The sequence below is a fragment of the Eriocheir sinensis genome, chromosome 38 (assembly GCF_024679095.1).
Source record: "Eriocheir sinensis breed Jianghai 21 chromosome 38, ASM2467909v1, whole genome shotgun sequence".
NCBI classification, from domain to species: Eukaryota; Metazoa; Arthropoda; class Malacostraca; order Decapoda; family Varunidae; genus Eriocheir; species Eriocheir sinensis.
This window is the reverse complement of record NC_066546.1, coordinates 5,269,547-5,290,627: the sequence shown is the minus strand read 5'-3', so window position 1 is coordinate 5,290,627 and position 21,081 is coordinate 5,269,547. Positions and strand designations below refer to the sequence as shown.

Genomic DNA, 21,081 nt, shown 5'->3' with positions numbered 1-21,081 from the left:
TACTCAGGCATGGAAACGAGGGGTTGAGGGTAATGTTAGGCTCAATCAGCTCTTCTCTACTCTACTTATGGAGCTTCACTACATAAGGACCTCTATAATTACACTATAGAGGGTATGTACGAAGGCTGTAAAGGTTATGGGGAAGGCATTATGCAACATTATGCAACATTATGCAACATTATGCAACAGCTGTGTTATTCCGTTAAGCTGTTCTGCGTTACACCTTACAGCATGAGACAACTAATATCTTCACTCTTGCTTCCCTGTTTTGGAACACTGAGAAAGACTTTTTTTTTATTAGAATTTAATATCTTTTTCTGAGTGTGGAAGAAAGGAATGCTACAGTAAGTTCAATCATCTTTTTCTGCATATTTCATCATTCTTCACAAGATGCATTTAAAAATCAAGACATGGAAGAGCAATATCACGTGTAATCTAGTATATCCTTATGTATTAGCTTTGATTACTTGCATGAGCCTTCTTAAGTTTTATATGACTGTTAAACTTAAGCTTCACCCCACTCCTATTTTCTATGCCTGAAACTTTAACATATTTATAAATCAGACACTCAGTCCTCAGCCACACCCTGTCTGCAATACATTTGGGAAACCTACTTTTTCTCCCTTTAATTGCTTTCATGCATTCATCTACATTGTCATCACTTGCATTTGTTACTTCATAATTCCACTCACGATTCACCTATCTGATTATCCTGTAATAATCCCTTTAGATCACTAATCCACCTGCATTGATAACACTCATTGCTTCTACCTACCTTTTTTATGATTGTCCTCTTACACATCTCATCTAATTCTAATTGAGTATGATTTTCAGATACACACTGTTATAGGAGAAAATGTGTACAGCATGACAAAAGAAGGAAAAAAGTTATGCTACACATGATACGCAAACACTGTGATTTTCACTGCCTGCGGTACACTAACAATCTATACAAAGTTTGATTCGAACAACTGAATTTATGATGAGGTTTTAGTATGGTTTTATAGTACAGTAGAGCGTCAATTTAACATGAATCAGAAGCAGAACATGTCGTGTCATTTCATGTCAGGTAGCAGCATTTCAATCATCCTCAGAGAATCTTTGCTTCTTCAGTCTCATACTATATATTTATGAATGGTCCTTACTCAGTTCTTTCTGTTTTTGTATGTCAATAAATGCATTTTAATCACTGAGGTCTCTCCAGTACCAAACTAATAAACTCCATTCGATTAAAACAGATTTAGAGTGAAATCAATTTAATATGAGTTTCTTTGGTATCTATCTCAAGTTAAATTGACGTCTTACTATAATTATATGCTAACAGAAGGGATGAAGGAAGAGCTAAAGGAGGATATATAAAATGGGAGGGGTTAGCTATTTTCATCTTAGTAAAGACACTTCTAAACTGAACAGAAGGGAAACATATTAAAATGTCAGCTACAGGTTGTAAAAAACTAAAGTAGGGAAGGATAAATTTTTGGGGAAAATGTCTCTTTTTTACAGCAGCCAGCTCTTTGCCTTATCTGTGCTGCATTGTGTCACTATCACAATTCTCCACTTTCAGTACTGGCAGGAGAAAATCCATCACAGCAGGGGGGGTGGAGGGGGGTGAGGATGATGGGGGAGGGGGAGGACCCTCGCCCTGCCTCTCACCAAAGGAGGTAAACTTGGGCTTCACTCTCTCATTACCAAAGGAAATTGAACGCTGCACCTTAGTCTTGCCAGTGCTGCCTCCACCTTCCACTGGCTTAGAGTCAGGGCAAGGGGCTCCATTGTTTAGGGTAGGGGAAGGTCTACATTTGGGGATGTCAACATTGGAGTTTTCTTTAATGGTAGGAAGGGAGTGGTAAGGGGAGTGAGGGGAAGTGAGGGTCTGGGTACACTTAAGATGCATCCCTGGAGGGGCTTCCCTGCCCTCCTCGCCAACAGTCACGCTGCATGCAGTCAGAGAGACAAGAGACCAAAACACACATTAGTTTTACACACCTCGGAGGGGATACATTACAGACTAGAAGACTAAGACACACATGCTCTTCCTCACTGGCCATAAAACAGTTATATAACCTCTGGGCTTGGTACAGCCCCTCAAAGTTGGCCATGAGAATATGCACATCCCAGTCCTCAGAGATCATGTGAGTGCTATACAGCATTCCTTAAGATGAAAAGTTTTGTCAAAAGTGTTTCATCAACAAAAACATGAGTAACTACTACGAATCTGTAAAATTACTACCATATATTGACATGTGTGAGCACAAGCACAGGCACACAAAAGAATGCAGGGAGGAAGAGAAGCGGGTTTGTCACTGTCAAGTTGCCAGTACTATGTAGTCCAAAGAATCTCAGACTGTTTCAACGTGTAGCTCAGACTGAATTAGATGTAGAGTGAAGATTTCTGCTTTTGTCATTGAAGACTTTGCCTGGTTGGTGTTTCTGCACCTCTGACTGATGTATATCCAAGAGAGAAAAGAAAACCATCTAAAAATAACACAGGTTGTGATTCTTTGGCATAGTATGGCTTGAACATGACAGCAAACCTAGATATTCACAACACTGGTAAAAAAAAAAACAGAAGGAAAAGAGTCAGAAGCAATCCAGACCTACACACAAAATAGGATCATAAAAAAGCTCAACAAACAAGAAGATGAAACTTGCTGTGTTAGAGGGTGAGAGGGAGAAGGAGCAGCATCATGCCTGCCAGCCTTGCAAGACATATACTTACTTCTGATGCACATCACCAACACCTCTAAGCACACCATCTTTCTATCTATAAATTGTCATCAGTACAGAAAGATCTAAACTAGCACTACCATCAACATTGCACAAGGGGATCAATGTGAGGTTTGGCAGAGTGTTGCTTACTTGTTTACAAAAGGAATCTAATGCAAAGGGCAGGGAAAAGGCGAACGGCCCATTTAATTTATGGATTTACACATCATCACCAGAGGAATAAGATAAATGTCAGTTTCATGAAGGTTGGGAATTAAAATAGTACCAAATCAGCAAAATCTTAATATAACACAGTGTCGATAAATTAAATGGGGTATTCTTTGACCCTGTATCTGCAGACAATTAAAAACTAAAAATAAATGACCATTTGAAGAAGGCTGGGATTAAAACTACCAAATCAGTAAAATCCTAACATAACACATCTTTGATAAATTAAATGGGGTAGGCCTTGACCCTGTATCTGTGAACAATGAAAAACTGTAGAGTGAACACCAAGCTGAGCAAGCAACATGTGGAGGCAAGTGGATGCAGCGTCAGGGTACTCACAGATCCATGTTGTTGACGGTTGACTTGGGGCAGGTGGTCTCCGTTTTCACATGGCACGGCTTGTGACACTTGTAGCCACAGTCCCGGCATATGTAGCCCTGCTTGCCGAACCTTCGTCCAAGATTCTTCTGGCACACTTCACACTGTGTTGAGCTGAAGGATGGAAGGAGAACAGATTGGCAAGGCTATTATTCTGGTGTGAGTGTCTGCAATTTTTACGATTTTACCTTAAAAATATTCCATTTTTTTTATTTTGGTGTAGAAAGATAACTAAAGTTTCAAGGATGATTGTGGTAAAGTGATTTTGACCTTTCTCAGTAATTACTATGTCAATATTGACTTATTGTGACTTATTGTGACCCCCAGCTAAGCGCGCCGCACTGCAGTGCAACAGCATCTTCCTTTTCTATATTTTTCTTTTACCGTTTTATTCATTGAAACGTGTAAATTTGTAGAATATGCCTGCCAAAGTTACCAATCGCCTTACAACGACACCAACCTCCTGACATCAGTGGGGTTATGTAACTCCCACCACTTGGAAGTATTGAGAAGGCAAAACAGAAGAACAGAGATTAGTAAGATGGCATGCAATAACAAGAAAAAGAAGAGACAGCAAAAGAAAGCCACAAAGAAAGGGGAAAAAGACTACAAGGCAGGAGGATTTTGAATTCATGACCTGACAACAATGAGTGGGGTGGCACCCACGAGACCCACACTTTTTAGTGTGTCATATCCTAATAATGAGAGGGGACCAGGAGCCACATGAGTTCAGATAATGTCATGTAATGTAAATACAGCTTAGATAACACTTATACAAATACTAGTAACTGAATAATTCCAAAACTTATGGTGACAATAAACCTTCAGATGGCAATTTTTCAAAACATAACTTATTTGGAAATATGTTGTAACTTCATAACCTCTGAACTTATTGGAAAACTGAATGCTGCAATCAAATCAAGAGTGGAAGGAGCATATTTTCTTTGAAGAATATTTCATTTTTCAAAATTGTAATAAACTGGTACAAAAAAAAATTTATATGAAAAGTTATGTTGCTATCAGGTTTATATTTGGCACTGATACGACATAGTTATTTGTGTAATAATCACAGCTCATATTTTCACATTTTAAATTTGCATGACAAAATTCCCTTAAATATTCCCGACATATCTCAGTCACACAGCTATGAATGTGGAAAGATCTCTCAACGGTTTGTGAAGTCAAGCTCACATTTCTAGAAAACACCATTGCACACTGCCATAACTGGGCATATTATCACTTACCTGGACATGTGCTTGGCTACAAAGGTGTGCTCCCCAAATATATGAAGCTTCAAGCCTTTCTTCCTCCACTTGCTCTTCTGCTGCAGTGATAAAGGGATGAGGTAGTGCCTAGGAAGAGATCCAATTCCACCCCGTTAATACAACTTTAGGACAATCCATGAACATCTGACATAAAAAAATTGCCTAACACATCAGTCACACTCTAATTATAATGTGTTGCTGCTTACATACCACCTGGAATACACCAAAAACACCTGCATCTGTCATACACTCACAAAACAATGACATACTGAAATCCTTACATTTAAAAATAATAACTAAAATGCAACTATATCATCCACACACAGAAACAAGACACCAATGCAACACAGTATCCAGCACGTCTAAACTCCTATAAGAATAAATAACTCATTACTACCAACTTCAGTAACATTCCATCACACATTCATCCAAACATGCAAACGTAAACAGCCTCTCATTCTTTTATCTTTTATAGAAGCAGGGTCAAGCGGGCTTTTTTTGTTTTTGTCTTTTACCCTTATACTGCTTCCCTTGCTGTAAAAAAAAATAATAATAATAAAAAAATAAAAAGCTCCCCACCAAACACAGCAGCACTCAGCAATACTAACTTGAAGACACCATTTTCGCTGGTCTCAACGATGAGTGTTGACGCCTCGTTGACGTAAGTGCGTGTGGAGGAGCTGCTGATGGCTGAGGCATCGCTGAGGGAGGACCGAGTGGAGCCCGCATCACCACCAGCACCAGGGGGCACTGACAGCAGCCCTGATGATGACCCCAAGGCACCATTATTGAGGGTACCCCTCTGGTATGTGTGTGTGTGTGTGTGTGTGTGTGTGTGTATTTACCTAGTTGTATTTACCTAGTTGTTACATACGGGAAAAGAGCTACGCTCGCACTGTCCCGTCTCCATACCCGCTCTTGTCTAACTTTTCCTTAAAATCATGAATGTTTCTTGCACAAACCACCTCCTCCTTCAACCTATTCCATAGCTTAATGCTTCACTGTGTGTGTGTATGTGTGTATGTGTGTGTGTGTGTGTGTGTGTGTGTGTGTGTGTGTGCAATTCACTCATGGTCTGATAATGTGCTGGAGTGGACTTGTGGTTGCCAGCTAATACCCTCCCGGAGAGAGCTTCAGAGCTAATTCGCTGATCTTTGAGGAAAGCTGAAATTTTTAACACCATACACACACATTTCTCCTGCTGAAGGGGGACAGTAATTACATCTTGTCAGAGGGAAAACTCTTCAGCCAGAACAAGACAAATACCACAGGATACAATGATGGCAAGCTGAGTGCTTGACCAATGCACCACAGAAGCAAAGTGTATGTGTGTACATGTGTGTGTTTTGAGAGTTTTGATGCTAAACTGAATGTGTGAGTTTAGTTGCAAGTAACAGCTTTAATAACATGACATAAACAGTAACAGTAATAACAACACTGGTATTAGAAACAGTAAAGATTATGTCAATGGAACAAGGACAAAGAGAATATTCATTTTTGTATAGACAAGAGCTAAGCAAAGCAAAGCAGATAAGAGAACACTTCAGAATGTTTACAAGCTCAGACAGACCCAATATATATGTATAATAATTATTAGTAATGAGAATTTTATAAACTAAAGCTCAGTCTGAATCAAAGGCACAAGAGGTTATAAAAGAGTACTAAAGCAACACATCTTAACACTACCTCCTTTACGTGAGGCTCAAGTTTAAGGTGAAGCAAAGACACGCCACACAACACTACCACGAGGCTCGGGTTAGTGAATTCCTGGTTAGTACAATTGTTGGGATGCATCATGGGAAGTGAGGTAAATCTGCCACTTCATACCCACCATTCCAAATAGTATTCATATCAAGGAAATAATTACTAAAAAAATTAAGTGAGGTACAAAAATGCAACGTCAAAATTAAGTTCAATATACATCAGCCAATAGGGTCATACGACGGGGGCCACATTGCCTCGCCCACCCAACCACGCCATCCCTGAGGCCCATTCAAGCATCTCCACGCAGACACTTTTTCCATACCAAAACCCTCCCAGCAAGATCCATCGATTTGCTCTATCTATGAGCTTTGTGGGAGCCCCCTTGACCTCCTCCACATGGGATTGTCTCTTACAGAAACAACCCAGTGCACAGGGTCAGCTTCTGGGTACTGTGCCACATGCTACTGCTGCCCGGGTTACCGTTCACAAAATATGCAAATAATAAGCCTTGATCCAGTCTCAAGGGGTAATTGCTGACAACACAAAGGGCCATATTCTTAAACAGTTCCACACCCAAGCACACATATTTGACAAGGCTTTTGTTGGGATTTTGGGCACTTCCAGGGATAGTTTTGACACTGGTGGTAGTTTGTCTCTTATTAGGTACTTAGAATCTAAAAAACAGGCATCAGAACCTGACTGATGTCCTCTTTGACCTTTGAAAATAGTTGGTCTGATAGGTGGAAGCGTCTGACAATGCCGACCAAAGTCACTCCAGCAATATTCAATGATTCTGTAGACACTTTGACTAACATAACAATTTTTCATTTTTATGCCTCATCTCCATTTTCCAAAGTAGTTTTCTTCCCTGATATGATTATTACTTGGGATGGTGTGTGAAAACTGGCAAGCATACCCTTATTCAGCTTCTGCAGATGCATTATCTAAAACTGTTCTATTGTTACTGCAACTACATCAAGTTCTATCACCTATTGCTTTAATTCTAGTGCAAATGTGATGCTTGGTTGACAGTATGCAAAATGACAGTTAATACTGCTAATGTAGATACTCGTGAAATAAAATTAACTTTCCTTGGATTGGGTACAATTAGAGATTCTAAATGGAATAGCCTTAAAACAATTACAAGTTAATGATGATGAAATTGGCAATAATGGTACTGATTAGAATTATAAACACTAGACTCATGTAAATACTATATATACTTCAGCATCCATTACCAACTTTCCTGCTGTAAGCTCGGCTAAGTCATGCAGGCACCTTCACCCCTCAGTCAGCTGAGGTGCGTTCATTAATTACTAAACACCTCTCAAATTAGTACTCAGGTCAGGAATATAACTGAAAAATTTAACTGGGGGTATGGAAATTGAATATTCCCTGAATAGAGATTGATAAACACTCAATTCATTTTGAAGCTAATTCATTTATATTCCTCAACTCAATCTTTCAGATTTTTTCTCTTATGAATTGTATAATTGACAATTTGGAGACTTTTTGCTTTTCTTTTGACGGGGTGAGTACAAAGCCAAACACAACCTAGTATACTGCAGCAGCAATGTATACAAGTGGAAGCATAAAGCTGCAATAAACAGGATACAATGGTACATGGCCACCTTCTTCCTACCTCAAGTATTTCAAATTCTTTATGAAACTAGACTCTGAGTGCTGAAACTTAAGCACATACTGGAGTAAAATTAGTCACAGTAGTACTACTACTCTTACTTCTGATGTTCGGTGTGAAGCTAATCCAACTACAGTATATACATATTACAAAAGTAAATCTATATGTACATGTATATGTGGTTAAAATCTTACTTCTAAAGGTGCGTGTGTAAGTTTACAATCTGAAAAGAGACAGTACTGGGGCAACTGAAGCCCATGCATGGAGTCATCAGTCACAAATGGACAGGACACGGGTGCTCTCTACATACAGCATTCCAGCACAAGCAAGGCACACGTGGCAAGGCAACTCACCGCGACACAACATCCAAGGCACAGGAGTGGCAGTTGAAGTTAAGGATGAAAAGACAAGAAGATTAAGAGCAGAGTCAGTGAAGAGAGGACAGAGAGAAGCACATTAAAATGACTCACGAACTGACACTCAAATGTCTAGGGAAGCCCAGCATGAATGGCATTAGTGTGAAATGAAATAAAATCAACACAGAAACCATAGGCTTGATGTGAAGATTCCTGAACATATCTGCCCCCAAACACCTTATCCTAAAAAGCCCCCAGGGTGGCATAAGCATGAGTATCCATGGAACACTTGTATTGTGGCAGTTTAATAAAGCAGTCAATAGAGTTAATAAGCCAGTTCATCAGATGGTCCAAGAGAAGCCTGGAGGACACTGTCCGTCACCAGAGATTTACCAAATAAACAATGATTCCCTGACACAGAAAATCAGTAATGTTCTGCGTTAAAACCCAAGCTACCTCTTCACCAGTTTTCCAAAGAAATATAAAACATTACTAATATATCAACTGAAATGAGTTATGTTATGAAACATTATCGGTAAATGTTCAGAGAGTTGCCCATCTCACTGTGGTACTTCTCACCCTAACCATGGGTTAGATCTCATAATTCTATGCATTTTGAACCCCATATATATGCATCGCAAATTGATAGAAAAGATGCTAGCGATTTTTGAAAAGTTAGTGAGTTTTTTGTGGCCGCCTCGGGGCGTCACGGGGGGGACTGGGATACTTTGTTCCCCGTCTCTTCTCACACTTACTTCTCACACTTCCCATCGGTTAGATTTCATTATTCTACGCATTTTGAACCCCATTTATGTGCGCCACAAACTGTTAGAAACGCTGCTAGCAATTTTTGAAAAGTTAGTGAGTTTTTTGCGGCCGCCACGTGGCGTCGACGTGGCGGTGCTGCCGCCGCCGCACAATGGCTCACATTCATTACCTGCCTTATGAAACATCACTAGGTCTTCATATCTTTTCTACAAACGCTTGGTTAGCGATGGTATGCTAGGTTAGCGATTAGCCCACGCATGTGAGATCAGGTCTATCATGTGTGGTTATTATTATTATTTTTTTTTTAGAACATGCAGACCACACCGTGGCCTGCAAAAAAACACTAACTTTTAAAAAATCACTGGCAGCGTTTCTATCAATTTGCGATGAATATAGAGGGGGTTCAAAATGCATAGAATTATGAGATCTAACCCATGGTTAGGGTGAGAAGTATCACAGTGAGATGGGCAACTCTCTGAACATTTACCACATTAACATGGTAAGGCCTATGCATAACCTTTGGACTGAGTTCAACTCCTATCAGAAGTACATTCATCTATAATATGTTAAAACGTGTTCCTCTGGGACCCAGGCGGCATTTGTCAGACCTCCTCTGATTGAATGCATCCTCTCTCGCTCATGTGGAGGTTGTCCGTCAATCACACATGCTCCTGTGCTTCATGTTTCTATATTATTTACCTCAGCTCACCTCTTCTTTAAGGTGGACAGTTATGATTGGCAACATTAAACTCAGACGTGATCATAAAACTGATAGGTTTGTAAAAAAATCAGTAAAATAAAACAAAACAAAAATTATTACATGAAAGTATTACAAAGTGAAAAAAAATTAAAAATCTTATATCACTCTACATATCATTGTTATTTGCCAGAAATGTTAAACCAGTACTGAAATAAACCATTTCACCCTATAAAGAGAAGGTGAGGGAGCAACTCAGAAGCACGGGTATGGCATGTACTAACGGCCTGGGGTGTTGACATTGTCCATTATTAGAGGCCTTGAGTAATGTAAACATGGCTGGCAGTGCCCTTAGAGTTTACTGTGTTACTGCCTATGTTTCGCCCAGCATGCACTCTTTGTCTTGTATGGGCAATGTGGTGAAAATCTTGCTAGTAAACCTTCTACTGATCAGTTAGTTGGTGATGAATATGGCAGTAAATGTACTGATACTTTTGTTCATCAGTAAATGTACTGATACTTTTGTTAAGGTAAATTATAACATTCTGAGTCTTTGTCGACAAAGACTGTCTTTCTTGTATAAGAGGTGAGCTAAGGCAAGCAGTATAGAATCAAGCAGCACGAGAGGAAGTGTGATAAAGGGACAACCTCCATGAGAGCCAGAGATGAATCCAGTCCATCAAGAGAGGCCAGACAAACACTGCCTTGCCATCAGAGGAACATGTTTGAAAAGACTACAACTTATATATAATCCATGGTGTATCTTAATAAAATTTTCAAATACCTTATTTTCTCTAAATTTTAGAATATAAAATAGTAATATTTAAACATACTCTCTACAGTGGCAGTCTCTGGGAACTGCATCTAAAGTAATTTCTAAAATGTAAATGTTTAAATTATAAAACTGCTTAAAACCTACAGGAAAATTTTCCAGTATTTTCAGAGCCTTTCACCAATGGCCTGTTCCCTTTCAACAAAAAAGTCCAAAGAGTGAATCTCTTCTACAAATGTAAAAACACTAAGCAAAATTAAAAACTTCAAAGTAACACAAACACTAGGAAAAAAGAAAAATTAAGAAATGTCAAAGTGAACCTCTTTCACTTAAAAATCAGTTATTGCAAGGGAACAGTGACAAGAGTGGACAGGCAAAGACAAAATGAGGAAGGGGATGTTAATATTCCTATGAGCCTAGCCTCCTGAAGCATTAGTGTGGCTCCCTCGGGCATGTGGGTGGGTGGACACTACTTACGTTGGGCATGTAAGAGGTAGAGGTAGTGGGCAGGGGCTGGTAGGTGGAGCAAGGAGGTAAAAATGGAACCAGTGTTAGCATCAGGCTTGTGTCATGTAATTGTGAGGAAAAACACTGTTGGAGTAAGAGATGCAAGGATACCACACATACATACAGTTGATGGGGTTAATATCTATGGCTAGGAATCAGACATATGCCTGTAACTAATTAAAAAGGTATGATGGTGGATTAGTATATATGTAAAGACATTAAAGGGACTATAACATAAGGAGAGAATATGTTCTATAGATAAAGCAAAGTAATTTCAGTTAGTTGGAAGACAGTAATCCCACAGAATATTGAACCAACTAAATAATCATTGCCCAATATGACTTCAGCAGCAGGAGAATCTCTTTTGGAAGCACACATGGTCAGCATTATTTTGTGGGAGTTTGCCTGCTAGCTACAGCTGTTGGTATGTACAAAGTCAGCAGCCCTTTCAGATCACTAAGCCATAGTCCACCAGAATTTTTCTTTTAGTGAATTGTTTGAGAAAATACATTTTCAGATATAATGGGAATATATATCCTTCCTTCAAATACATTCTGAATAACAAGTAGGTAACTCAAAAAGACAGCATTAAATGTTGTTATTACAGAGTATTTGGCAAGTTAAACTGTCCACGGGACTGTTTCTGAACCTACAAGGCAGCCTATGTATGCAGCATCAGCTTTCCCCCAGAAGAGCATCACTACTGCTGAACAAACAGGACAGCAGATGATGGCACACTCCCAGCTGGGGTCAAGGTTGGTCACTCAAGGGTACTAGCGATGCTTGAACAATACTTCCTAAACATCCAACATATACACTTGGTATACACCGCCACAAAATAAGAGATTACATCTGGCACTGCATCCTGTGTTCATTGATACATGAAACATACACTTGATGTTTCCAAGACTGCACAGCTGCACCACAACGATACCCAAGGGTCAGCCAACAACTGAATACCACTGCGACACACTCAGTTTTTACTCGTGTCTGAGAGTGGAATAAGGTCAAGGGCTCAACCTAAATTCAAAATATGCTCACTTTTTTCACTCCGCTTAAACTTGAAGAAACGTCCGAAAGCATTTATAATTTTCGTGGAGATCCGAAGCTCTTCATTTAAGAGAGTCGTGTCATAGAAAGAAGAAAAATAGAGAGCAGTTAAGCCCCAAAATAATCAGTATAGGGAATGAAAAATTCAAGAAGAGAGCTAAAGGCAATGCCAGTTTTAAATGAATAGCAGTATTATGCCAGGAAAGGTGATGTCAAGTTTACTCTGCAAGATATAGCCACAACTGAGAGGACTGCAACATTTTTCTTTCAGATCAGATCCTTAAGGTTTCTTAAAGCATGTGTGTAGTACAGCTGCAGAGAATCTGTATATCACAGGAACAAGGTACATTTATATCAGACATACTCATTGTTATCTCAGGTTTCTGTTCAAAAAGAAAACACTCACTGAAGCAAGATCTAACAGTGCTACCTACATTTTTTTCTATAACACTCATAAATTCATGCAACACATATAGCAGAGGACACATAATATGGACAGAGACATTCAGGGAAAAAATAATATATACATTTTTTAGACAGTCACAAGGGAAAAGAAACATTACATCACATCACACCAAACTATGGCTCCTGCTGCCTGTGTGAGAGTTTTGTGTTGGAAGTGCAAGGTGTGGCAAAGAACAGTTTGGGTCTCTCAAGAGGTGCTGGTTCCCTGTGTTTTAACATAAGGGTCAACGATCAACACTGCAAATGAAGATGTGCACCGTTCAACCTTGTATGCAGTGCAGTCTCTCTCTATAACTCTCATCCTCACTTCACACTTCTACATCACAGAAAGAATGAGGAAAGAAAATTTACAGTATTCAGTGGAGTATGATGAAATTTGGGATCAAGATAAGAGGAAACATCAGATATATTTACGAGTAAGAATTAAAAACAGAGTGAGTGATAATGAGATGCACACCACAAATAAAGAGGCTGGTTGGAAAAAATTATATTAGTAGAATTAAACATATGAAGACTTGTTAAGAATTCAGCACTCAAGTAGTACACTGCTCACTACTGGAAGAAAACAAAGAAATTATAAATACAAGAAACAAGAGCAGGGCTTAGTGGTCTCATATACACTGCAGACAAAAAACTACACAACCATACAAAGTATATTACAAGGACTGAGGAGTGTCAATTGTGCTAGAAGTGAAAACAGGTCAAAACATAGCTCAGCAGTGTATGGAAGGAGAAAAGGGTGTTAATGAAGTCTGGGAACAATGATAAAAAAATGTATGGTGAGGAGAGGTAACAGAGAGGAAGGAGAGCTGGGAACACAACTCAGGATTGTAGACAAGATGAAATTTGGTCTTTAGGAAGCAAGAAAGTCCTGACACAAAAAGAAGGGAATAAGGAGAAACAGTATACCAAAAAAAAAATCAACTGGAAGAGAGAAAAAGGAGAGAAGACTGGTACTAAAGATCACAAAGCTAATGACAACACGACCCAGCAGAGTTCAAAGGGAAAAAAATAGTTAATAAAGTTGCAAAGCCCTAATACAAGAAAAAGTGGATGAGGAGAACCAGTATACCAGAAAATCAACAGGAAGAAAGGGGAAAGGGAGTAGACTGGCACTAGAAATCATAAAACTAATCACAACACAACTCAGCAAGGTTCAAGAGGTAAAAAATCAAGTTAATAAAGTTACAAATATATAACACAAGGAAAAAAGAGATGAGCTGGCAACGGAAACTCGACTGGAAAAGAGAGAAAGAGATGATACAAGAAAAAGAGAATCTATGAGGAGAAATAGCACGGGATAGTCAACTCGGAAAGAAGGAGAGAGCGGGAGAGGAAGGAGAGCAGAGCGGTGTTAGTAGCGGTTAACTGGGTTAGGGTCAGCTCAAGGGAGATGAGTCAGCACACTCACTTGGCTCAGCACTGTCCTGGGTGGAGGGTGTGCCTGGCTGGGCCTCATCTGGGACAAAGCAACACACACACAATGGGCCGATTAGTGCCGGGCTAACACACCAAAACCTCCGATTGGCACACATACACAATGAATGGTTATAGTATTAGTGGTAAAGAAGAAAGAGTAGCGATTGTGATGGTAGAAGTAGTAGTGGTGGTGGTAGTAGTAGTAGTAGTAGTAGTAGTAGTAGTAGTAGTAGTAGTAGTAGTAGTAGTAGTAGTAGTAGTAGTAGTAGTAGTAGTAGTAATAAAGTAGGGGAGATTTTAGTGGTACATAATGGTAATGTTAAGCTTTCTACACAAACATTGACACCAACACTCATTTGGTGGGTACATAGATGAATAAATGTGCAGTGAATGTTTAAGTCGTACACTCACACCCACACCCACACACTCACACCCAAACACACACACACACACACAGTAATTTAGACTGGGTATCGTAATTCTGATTTTTACGTTGCTTCAGTTCTCTTGTGACAGCCAAAACAGCTACATGTGACTGGTGACGAGAGGATAACATCACAGTGAGGGAAGCTGACACATCAAGAGTAATTATAAAAGTCAACATCAAAGAAAGCATCAAACACTGAAGAATGATTTAGCTATCTGAGAGAATGAGGCAAAGTTCAAAGTTGTTTAAATTTAAGCTTCTGCATCATAGTGACGAGTGGCTTTACTTCATATATCATGTAGGAAGGAAGCACAATGACGGAATGCACTTGTCCAGTTATTTGTGGGGTTAGGTAACCCTATAGGGAGTCCTACACATCATAATCTAGTGGGATACTTAGGGAAGCGTTAGAGTTAAAAGCACCACAATGTTGAGAAAGTATCAACTGGATATGAACCAAAGATTTTATGAAGATGATGCCATATCATAGGGCATATTTAAATTGTCTTTCACATGTATGATGATTTTAGGATTCTCACACAAACATGAACATTGGTTCCCTGAGTTGTTACCAAAACAGTACACAGCAATGCCATACAGTATGATACACATGGACACTTGGCTTCCATGAAAAATGCTAAACACTACGATAAATCATAAACTTTTCTAATTTTCAGTCAGTGAATAACAAGAAAATGTTATGTTAGTTTAGAACAATACATTCTTTGAGAGAGTTAAAATATCCATGCATAATTTATGTCTATGCTATAAAGGTAATTAGAATTGTTGTTTTCTGATTTTAAGCACCATACACTACTGTTTCATTTTTCTTTCATCACAAAATTAAGCATGGTGGTTCAAACTGATTTATTAAAGATAGTGTGTATGCCATGTGATGTGAGAATGATTTTTAACTTCAGAAATATTTCACTAAGGAATCAAAATGTTCTGAAGGCTGTGCAGGCCATTATCACCAAATTTCTAGTTAGAGGAGGGAATGTGAACGTTAGTCTCATCTCCAGTAAGCAATTAGAGTAAAGCACAGTAGTTACCAGCTCACATGTACCCATTGTTAAAACTGTACATTTCCAAATCAGCCACCTGAGTTTTGGTGTTGTAATTTCTATCTGGAGCAACGTATGTAAATCCTAAAAGAGTGAATCTGTAAGAGAACACAAGGAACTCCAGATGAGCAATTACACATTAATTCACAACTTAAGATGGTCAACCAAAGTAAGGCAGAAAGTAATGAACTGCGGCTATGATGAACGAACACCTGAAACCATAAAAGAGGAATTAAAGATCAAACACAAGCAGAGGGGTTAGTACAGGATGGGCTGGCACGAACAAGTAAGAGCTGCGGAGAGAACATGGATTACAATAAAATAAACTAGAATGGAATAACTCAGAGTAACTCGCCAGGGCAGCGCCAATTAAGATATAACCGGATGCTTCGGCTGAAATAGATTACATTTAAGGGGTTTTACTAAGGAGCGACATGACAGTTGTTAGGTTAAATGAGGTTGGTTAGGAAGAAATAAAGGTTGCCATGTTGGGGTTTGGCAGTAAAGTTAAATACATCAGTTTGGGTTGAGGAAAGTTGCAAAGAGGTTACAATGTTAGGTCATGGTGGTAATGTTAAGTAGGTCAGGTTGGGTTGAAGGAATGAGAAAAGGTTACCATGTTATGTTGATAATTTTAGGTTCGTTTGAGTTGAGGAAAGAGGAAACAGGTTGCAATGTTAGATTCTGGTGGGCTGTAATAAGGACATAAGAATGGTTTGGTTTGGTTTGATTCAGGTCAGGTCAAGTTAGATTAGGTCAGGTCAGGTTAAGTTAGGTTAGGTCAAGTCAGGTCATGTTAGGTTAGGTTAGGTCAGATTAGCTCAGGTTAGGCTATGTTAGGTAAGGTTAAGTTAGGTCAGGTCATATCAGGTTAAGTTAGGTCAGGTCATATCAGGTTAAGTTAGGTTAGGTTAAGTCAGGTCAGGTTAGGTACAGAGGGGAGCTATAAAAGGTTACAATGTTAGCCTGTGAAGGACTCCTTTGAGGACCTACCGGAGGCCCTGTTGAGAGCGGATGAGCGTTCCATGGAGACAGAACGACCGATGGAAGGATCCCTCTCCAGTGACGGATCCCTCTGCCCCGGGTCCATGCTTTTAGAACGGACTTTGGACCGACTAAACCTCTTCTTTAAGGTGCCAAAGAAGGAGTCTCTCTTGCGTCGGTTGCCTCTGCTCCTTCCTCGATCTATGGGTGAAAGGTCATGGATGTTCTTTTTTTTCTTGCAGCAGTGATTAGCGGGCTTTTTTATTATTTATTTTTGCCCTTGAGTTGCCTCCTTTACAGTAAACAAACTAATGAGGCAGACCAGAGACTAAACATATGAAATCTAGAAATCCTAAGCATTTCAGAGTTCATGCACATCCATTTCACAAGGGTTTTATAGGAGTTATTGGCATCTGCATGGGTAGTTTTATGACACTAGTGGTAGTTTGACAAAGCCTCTGTACCACAAACATGAAAAAGACACACGAACACCAGCTTAATCTCCTCTTCAACCTCTGGAAACTGTTGATGTGAGAGGCAGAAGCGTCTACACTGGGAGCTCGCTGAACCTGATGCAACAAGAACAACCGGAGCACAGGAGAGACAGGGATTAACTGTTACTGGAGGGACTGGAGGAGAGGGACAACTACATAAATACAAGCTGGTGTTCTTCTACTAGCACAACTTACCATCATTCTCTGCTGGTTCACTGGTGTCTGCAGTGGTGGTGACTGGTGCAGAGTGTGTGGCGGTGGTGGTGGACGTGGTGACTGTCGTGTGGGCTCCCGTGGTGGTGATGGTGGGCGTGGCAGTGGTGGTGGTGGCTGTCATAAGGTTGAGGAGCTCGTCTGTCATGTAGCTGCGTTGCTCATCGAAGTCGGGCTGTGGAGGAAATGGCTGTGTTAAGTATGTTCGTTAAAAGTGCAAACCTTTCCAAATAGAACTCTTATCAAAATGCTACCCTGGAAAACTTTACTGAGGTGTCATGTGGCTGCACCTCCATCCACATGCAAAACAGATGGATGCAGAGGTGAGGTGCTTCAGTCAAGATTTTTACAGATGCTGAGAGTGCATTATAAGGTCTTTGATGCTTCCATTAGGATTTTAAGGCATCATCTGGGGCATTCACAGCTCTTTGGTGGCTCAAATATTTTACAAAATACTATGTACATTTCCAGATGTGCAAGATTTTTACAACAGCAGTAAAACATGTAGCAGAATTTCATCATTCAGTGTTAACACCTAGAGAGGGACAGTAGAGCAGTGCCTGATTGAAAAGGAAACACCAGAAGAAGAAAATGTACTACGAGTGAGAGAGAGAAGACAAAGGAAGTTATGAATGTGACTTGTACTGTTACGGATATTACAGATGTGGAGAAAATAAATAGTGTCATGGCCCAAATGTAATAGTGAACCCAGAAATTTTAAGAGCTAATAACAAAATATTATTATCAAGGAGCTGCAATGACACACTAACACAGTTGACTGATTGAGTATAAAATCTTTGTGGCTCTGTAATAATGACATCCATTCTCAAAAGGAAGATAATACTGACTAAATTTGTACAACCCTAAATGAGAACAAGTGTATATAACATATTAAATATGAATCACCACTTTTGGTACTTACAATACTCAACTCTTCCCTTTAGTATCTTGTCTTTTTTATAAAACAATCAAATCAAATCCACAAGAGGCATGCACATGCATTCAAAGGATTCCTTTACAGTGGAGGGAGAGAGGGAGAATGAAAGAGTGCAGGGAAGGTAAAGACAAATAGAAGAGTTGAAGGCAAAGATGAAGTATACAAGACAGAGAGGCAATGAGGGAGTAAAACCACAGTACCTGCGAGAGAACCTCCTCGTACTCTCCACTGGGAGCTCGCTGAACCTGATGCAACAAGAACAACCGGAGCGCAGGAGAGACAGGGATTAACTGTTACTGGAGGGACTGGAGGAGAGGGACAACTACATACATACAAGCTGGTGTGCACATGGCCCAAGGAAAAGTATCTTCACCCTTGTAACTTATGTAGTTGAGATAGGAGACAAATGAGACAGCCAGAGGAGAAGGGACGTAAGGGACAAAGACAGTTTTTCTAGTTTGCACGTGGAAAGGCAGACTACACATCCCATAAAAAAACAAGACATAAGTTGCATGGGAAAAACGACCACCGGTACACCAAATACAAGGTCACTTTTCCCCTGCAACTTGTTTCGTGTTCTTTCTGCGATGTGTAGCCTGCCTCTCCTACTGCAAACTGCAAACAAATGGCTCTGTCCCTTACACCCCTTCTCCAGACGCTTCATTTGTGGTTTTATATAGGACTGATGCAGCCTTGGCAGGACTCTGAATGTTTCAAAAGGAATCATGAAGCAAAGAGGTATTATAAGTGTAGTGTCTTAGATATATCATTAGTATTAAGTATCTATAAAACTTCCTGCATTATAAATACTTTCCAATAATGATAAATCCAGGGCACTACAATAAGATCTCTCTGGTTCAAAAGAGTAAAGATACGTTTTCATGGAGTGTACGCAGGTAATAAAGACAGTATGGTTAACACACGCCCACAGTGACAAGCTGAAGGTTCTGTATGGCCAAGAGGAGGCTTACTGTGTCTATTAGTGTGTTTGAGGATGCTCTACTCTTTACTGAGAAAAAGGTTGACTATATATATTTCACACGATTGAACAAAAGAGCAATAAATGTGATGGCTTATTAAGGTAGATCAGTGTGTGTATTTGTTGATGGGACTGAACAGATAATCTTACCTGGATAACTTTCTTGGATGATTCCTTGAGAGCATAAGTACAGAAAAGGAAAGTTTTGATAAGTAAGTCACTACTGGGGGTGACTGCAGCAGCCAATCATGTGCTGCAGCTTAGTGCTACTGAAAACAGGGTAACGGATGCAATTAAGAGAATCAATCACATCAACGCCTAATGTTGCACCTATGAGGTAGGGGAAGCACAGGCCTCTACGGACATGCACTTTACAAATACACTATGCAAGCCTTGGAACTATTTTCACTGCAGGGAATCAGCTTGTCAGCCCTCAAAGTAGTCTTGATAACATGATATTTACAAGAAAAGATTTATGTACAAAAAGAGTAATTCCCACATAGATACCACATCCCCACAGGTCTGCAACACATGAAGATTACTCTGAAGGCTTCAACAAAAGACTGCTTTACATGCTCCTTAAATTCCAGTTAATATGATCACTGCAGCTAAAGTGTCATCACCAAAGAAACTCATAGTTCTTCCATCTCTTTGGCATGTGTTTTGATTGCTATTAAAATACCCAGTCATGAAAGTTCTTAAGAATCCATTACGATCATCATGAAGAAGGTGAGGGGGTTAAAAATTCTTTGATAATTGTACTTTAGATTCCTTTAAACTTCAAGAACAGGTGTCACTATCTTCCTATAAAGCTCTTAACAGTTTATGACATCTCAGTATTTACAAATGAGACAGGCAAAGGGTGACCCACTGAAGCAGGAAAGTCTACTAGCACTGCCAGCCCTAAACTGAAGAAATGTTGGGAGCACATCAGACACTAATGTAAAAACTATCATTTCAGCCAAAAAGAATATGGATCACAAGTAAAAAACATTGAATTTGTGTCTTGACTCAATTTTTTTTGGGGGGGGGCGCATGAACCTGAAGCAGTGATGCCATTTCAGCTCCAAAACTCTTATAAATTAACTGAGGGGATAACTTTTTAGCTGACATGACACACTCCCAACATAGCACCTGAGCCTTGCCATGCCACTACAGACATACTCCTGTGTGACGAGTGGCATGGCCCTCGGCAAGTCACCTTTTTGGAGGCGTGGATGATCATGGTGGACTTGCTGGCGTTGTTGGTCACCACGGCTTTCTTCTCCTCAATGTCACGAAGGACGACCGCCGCCACGCTGTCCCCGCCATTCACAATAACGTCTGAAATGGGGTGTTCAAGAGAGGGGTGAGAAAGGGAGCCATGCGTGGGTGAGGATGCGTGTTAACAGCTGAAATGGGGAGTTGAAGGGAGGCGCAAGGAAGGAAGCCAAATGTGGATGGGGATGTGTATTTAAAAGTTGAAATGGGGGGTTCAAGGAAGGGGTGACAAAGAGAGATGTGCATGGGTGAGGATGTGTATTAAAAAGCTGAGATGGAAGGTTTGAGGGAGGGGTGAGAGAGGGAGCTGTGCATGGGTGGGGATGTGTACTGAAAAGCTGAAATGTGGGGTTCAAGGGAGGGGTGAGAGAGGAAATTGTATGGGTTAGGATGTGTATTAAGAGGGGGTTCAAGGGAGGTGAGGTGTCAGAGCTGTGAATGGGTGATAATATGTATTGAAAAACTGTGTATGCACAGGCTTAAAATAGAAATCGGTGTATGCATGGCAAGAAATAGGGTCGTATTATAAGACGCTTTCGCTTCTCACAGCAGCTATTTCTAAAAGTCAAAGAGGGGGTCAATCAGGCTCTAATGAGTGTTTTTTTAGGTTCATGTTACAGAGGAACGGTCACACTACCGCCAGGATCATAAAACTCCTACGAAAGCCTTGGCAAATATGTGTTCTTGGGCGGCGAAATGTCTTATAATACTGTAGTGCGGTGACGGCCTGATGAGTGAGCCTCCCATAACCCATTCAGCGAATGGGGTA

General features: G+C 40.0%; 1 protein-coding gene across 2 annotated transcripts in view; it reads right to left on the bottom strand.

The window, feature by feature from the left end:
* Nucleotides 1-200: 200 nt before the first annotated feature.
* Nucleotides 201-21,081, bottom strand: part of LOC127008574 (uncharacterized) — a 79,457-nt gene continuing 58,576 nt past the window's right edge. The window contains exons 10-20 of one of the 2 annotated variants that reach the window (XM_050880776.1): nucleotides 20,254-20,375; nucleotides 19,203-19,226; nucleotides 18,274-18,318; nucleotides 17,119-17,311; nucleotides 16,439-16,630; nucleotides 13,947-13,994; nucleotides 12,062-12,130; nucleotides 5,186-5,327; nucleotides 4,557-4,664; nucleotides 3,274-3,426; nucleotides 201-1,934 (exon numbers count right to left, since the gene is read on the bottom strand). In XM_050880776.1, coding sequence (XP_050736733.1) covers nucleotides 1,520-1,934; nucleotides 3,274-3,426; nucleotides 4,557-4,664; nucleotides 5,186-5,327; nucleotides 12,062-12,130; nucleotides 13,947-13,994; nucleotides 16,439-16,630; nucleotides 17,119-17,311; nucleotides 18,274-18,318; nucleotides 19,203-19,226; nucleotides 20,254-20,375 — 1,511 coding nt within the window. In that variant the 3' untranslated portion in view covers nucleotides 201-1,519. The remainder of the gene's footprint in view (nucleotides 1,935-3,273; nucleotides 3,427-4,556; nucleotides 4,665-5,185; nucleotides 5,328-12,061; nucleotides 12,131-13,946; nucleotides 13,995-16,438; nucleotides 16,631-17,118; nucleotides 17,312-18,273; nucleotides 18,319-19,202; nucleotides 19,227-20,253; nucleotides 20,376-21,081) is intronic. The other variant, XM_050880777.1, reaches the window with a different exon arrangement.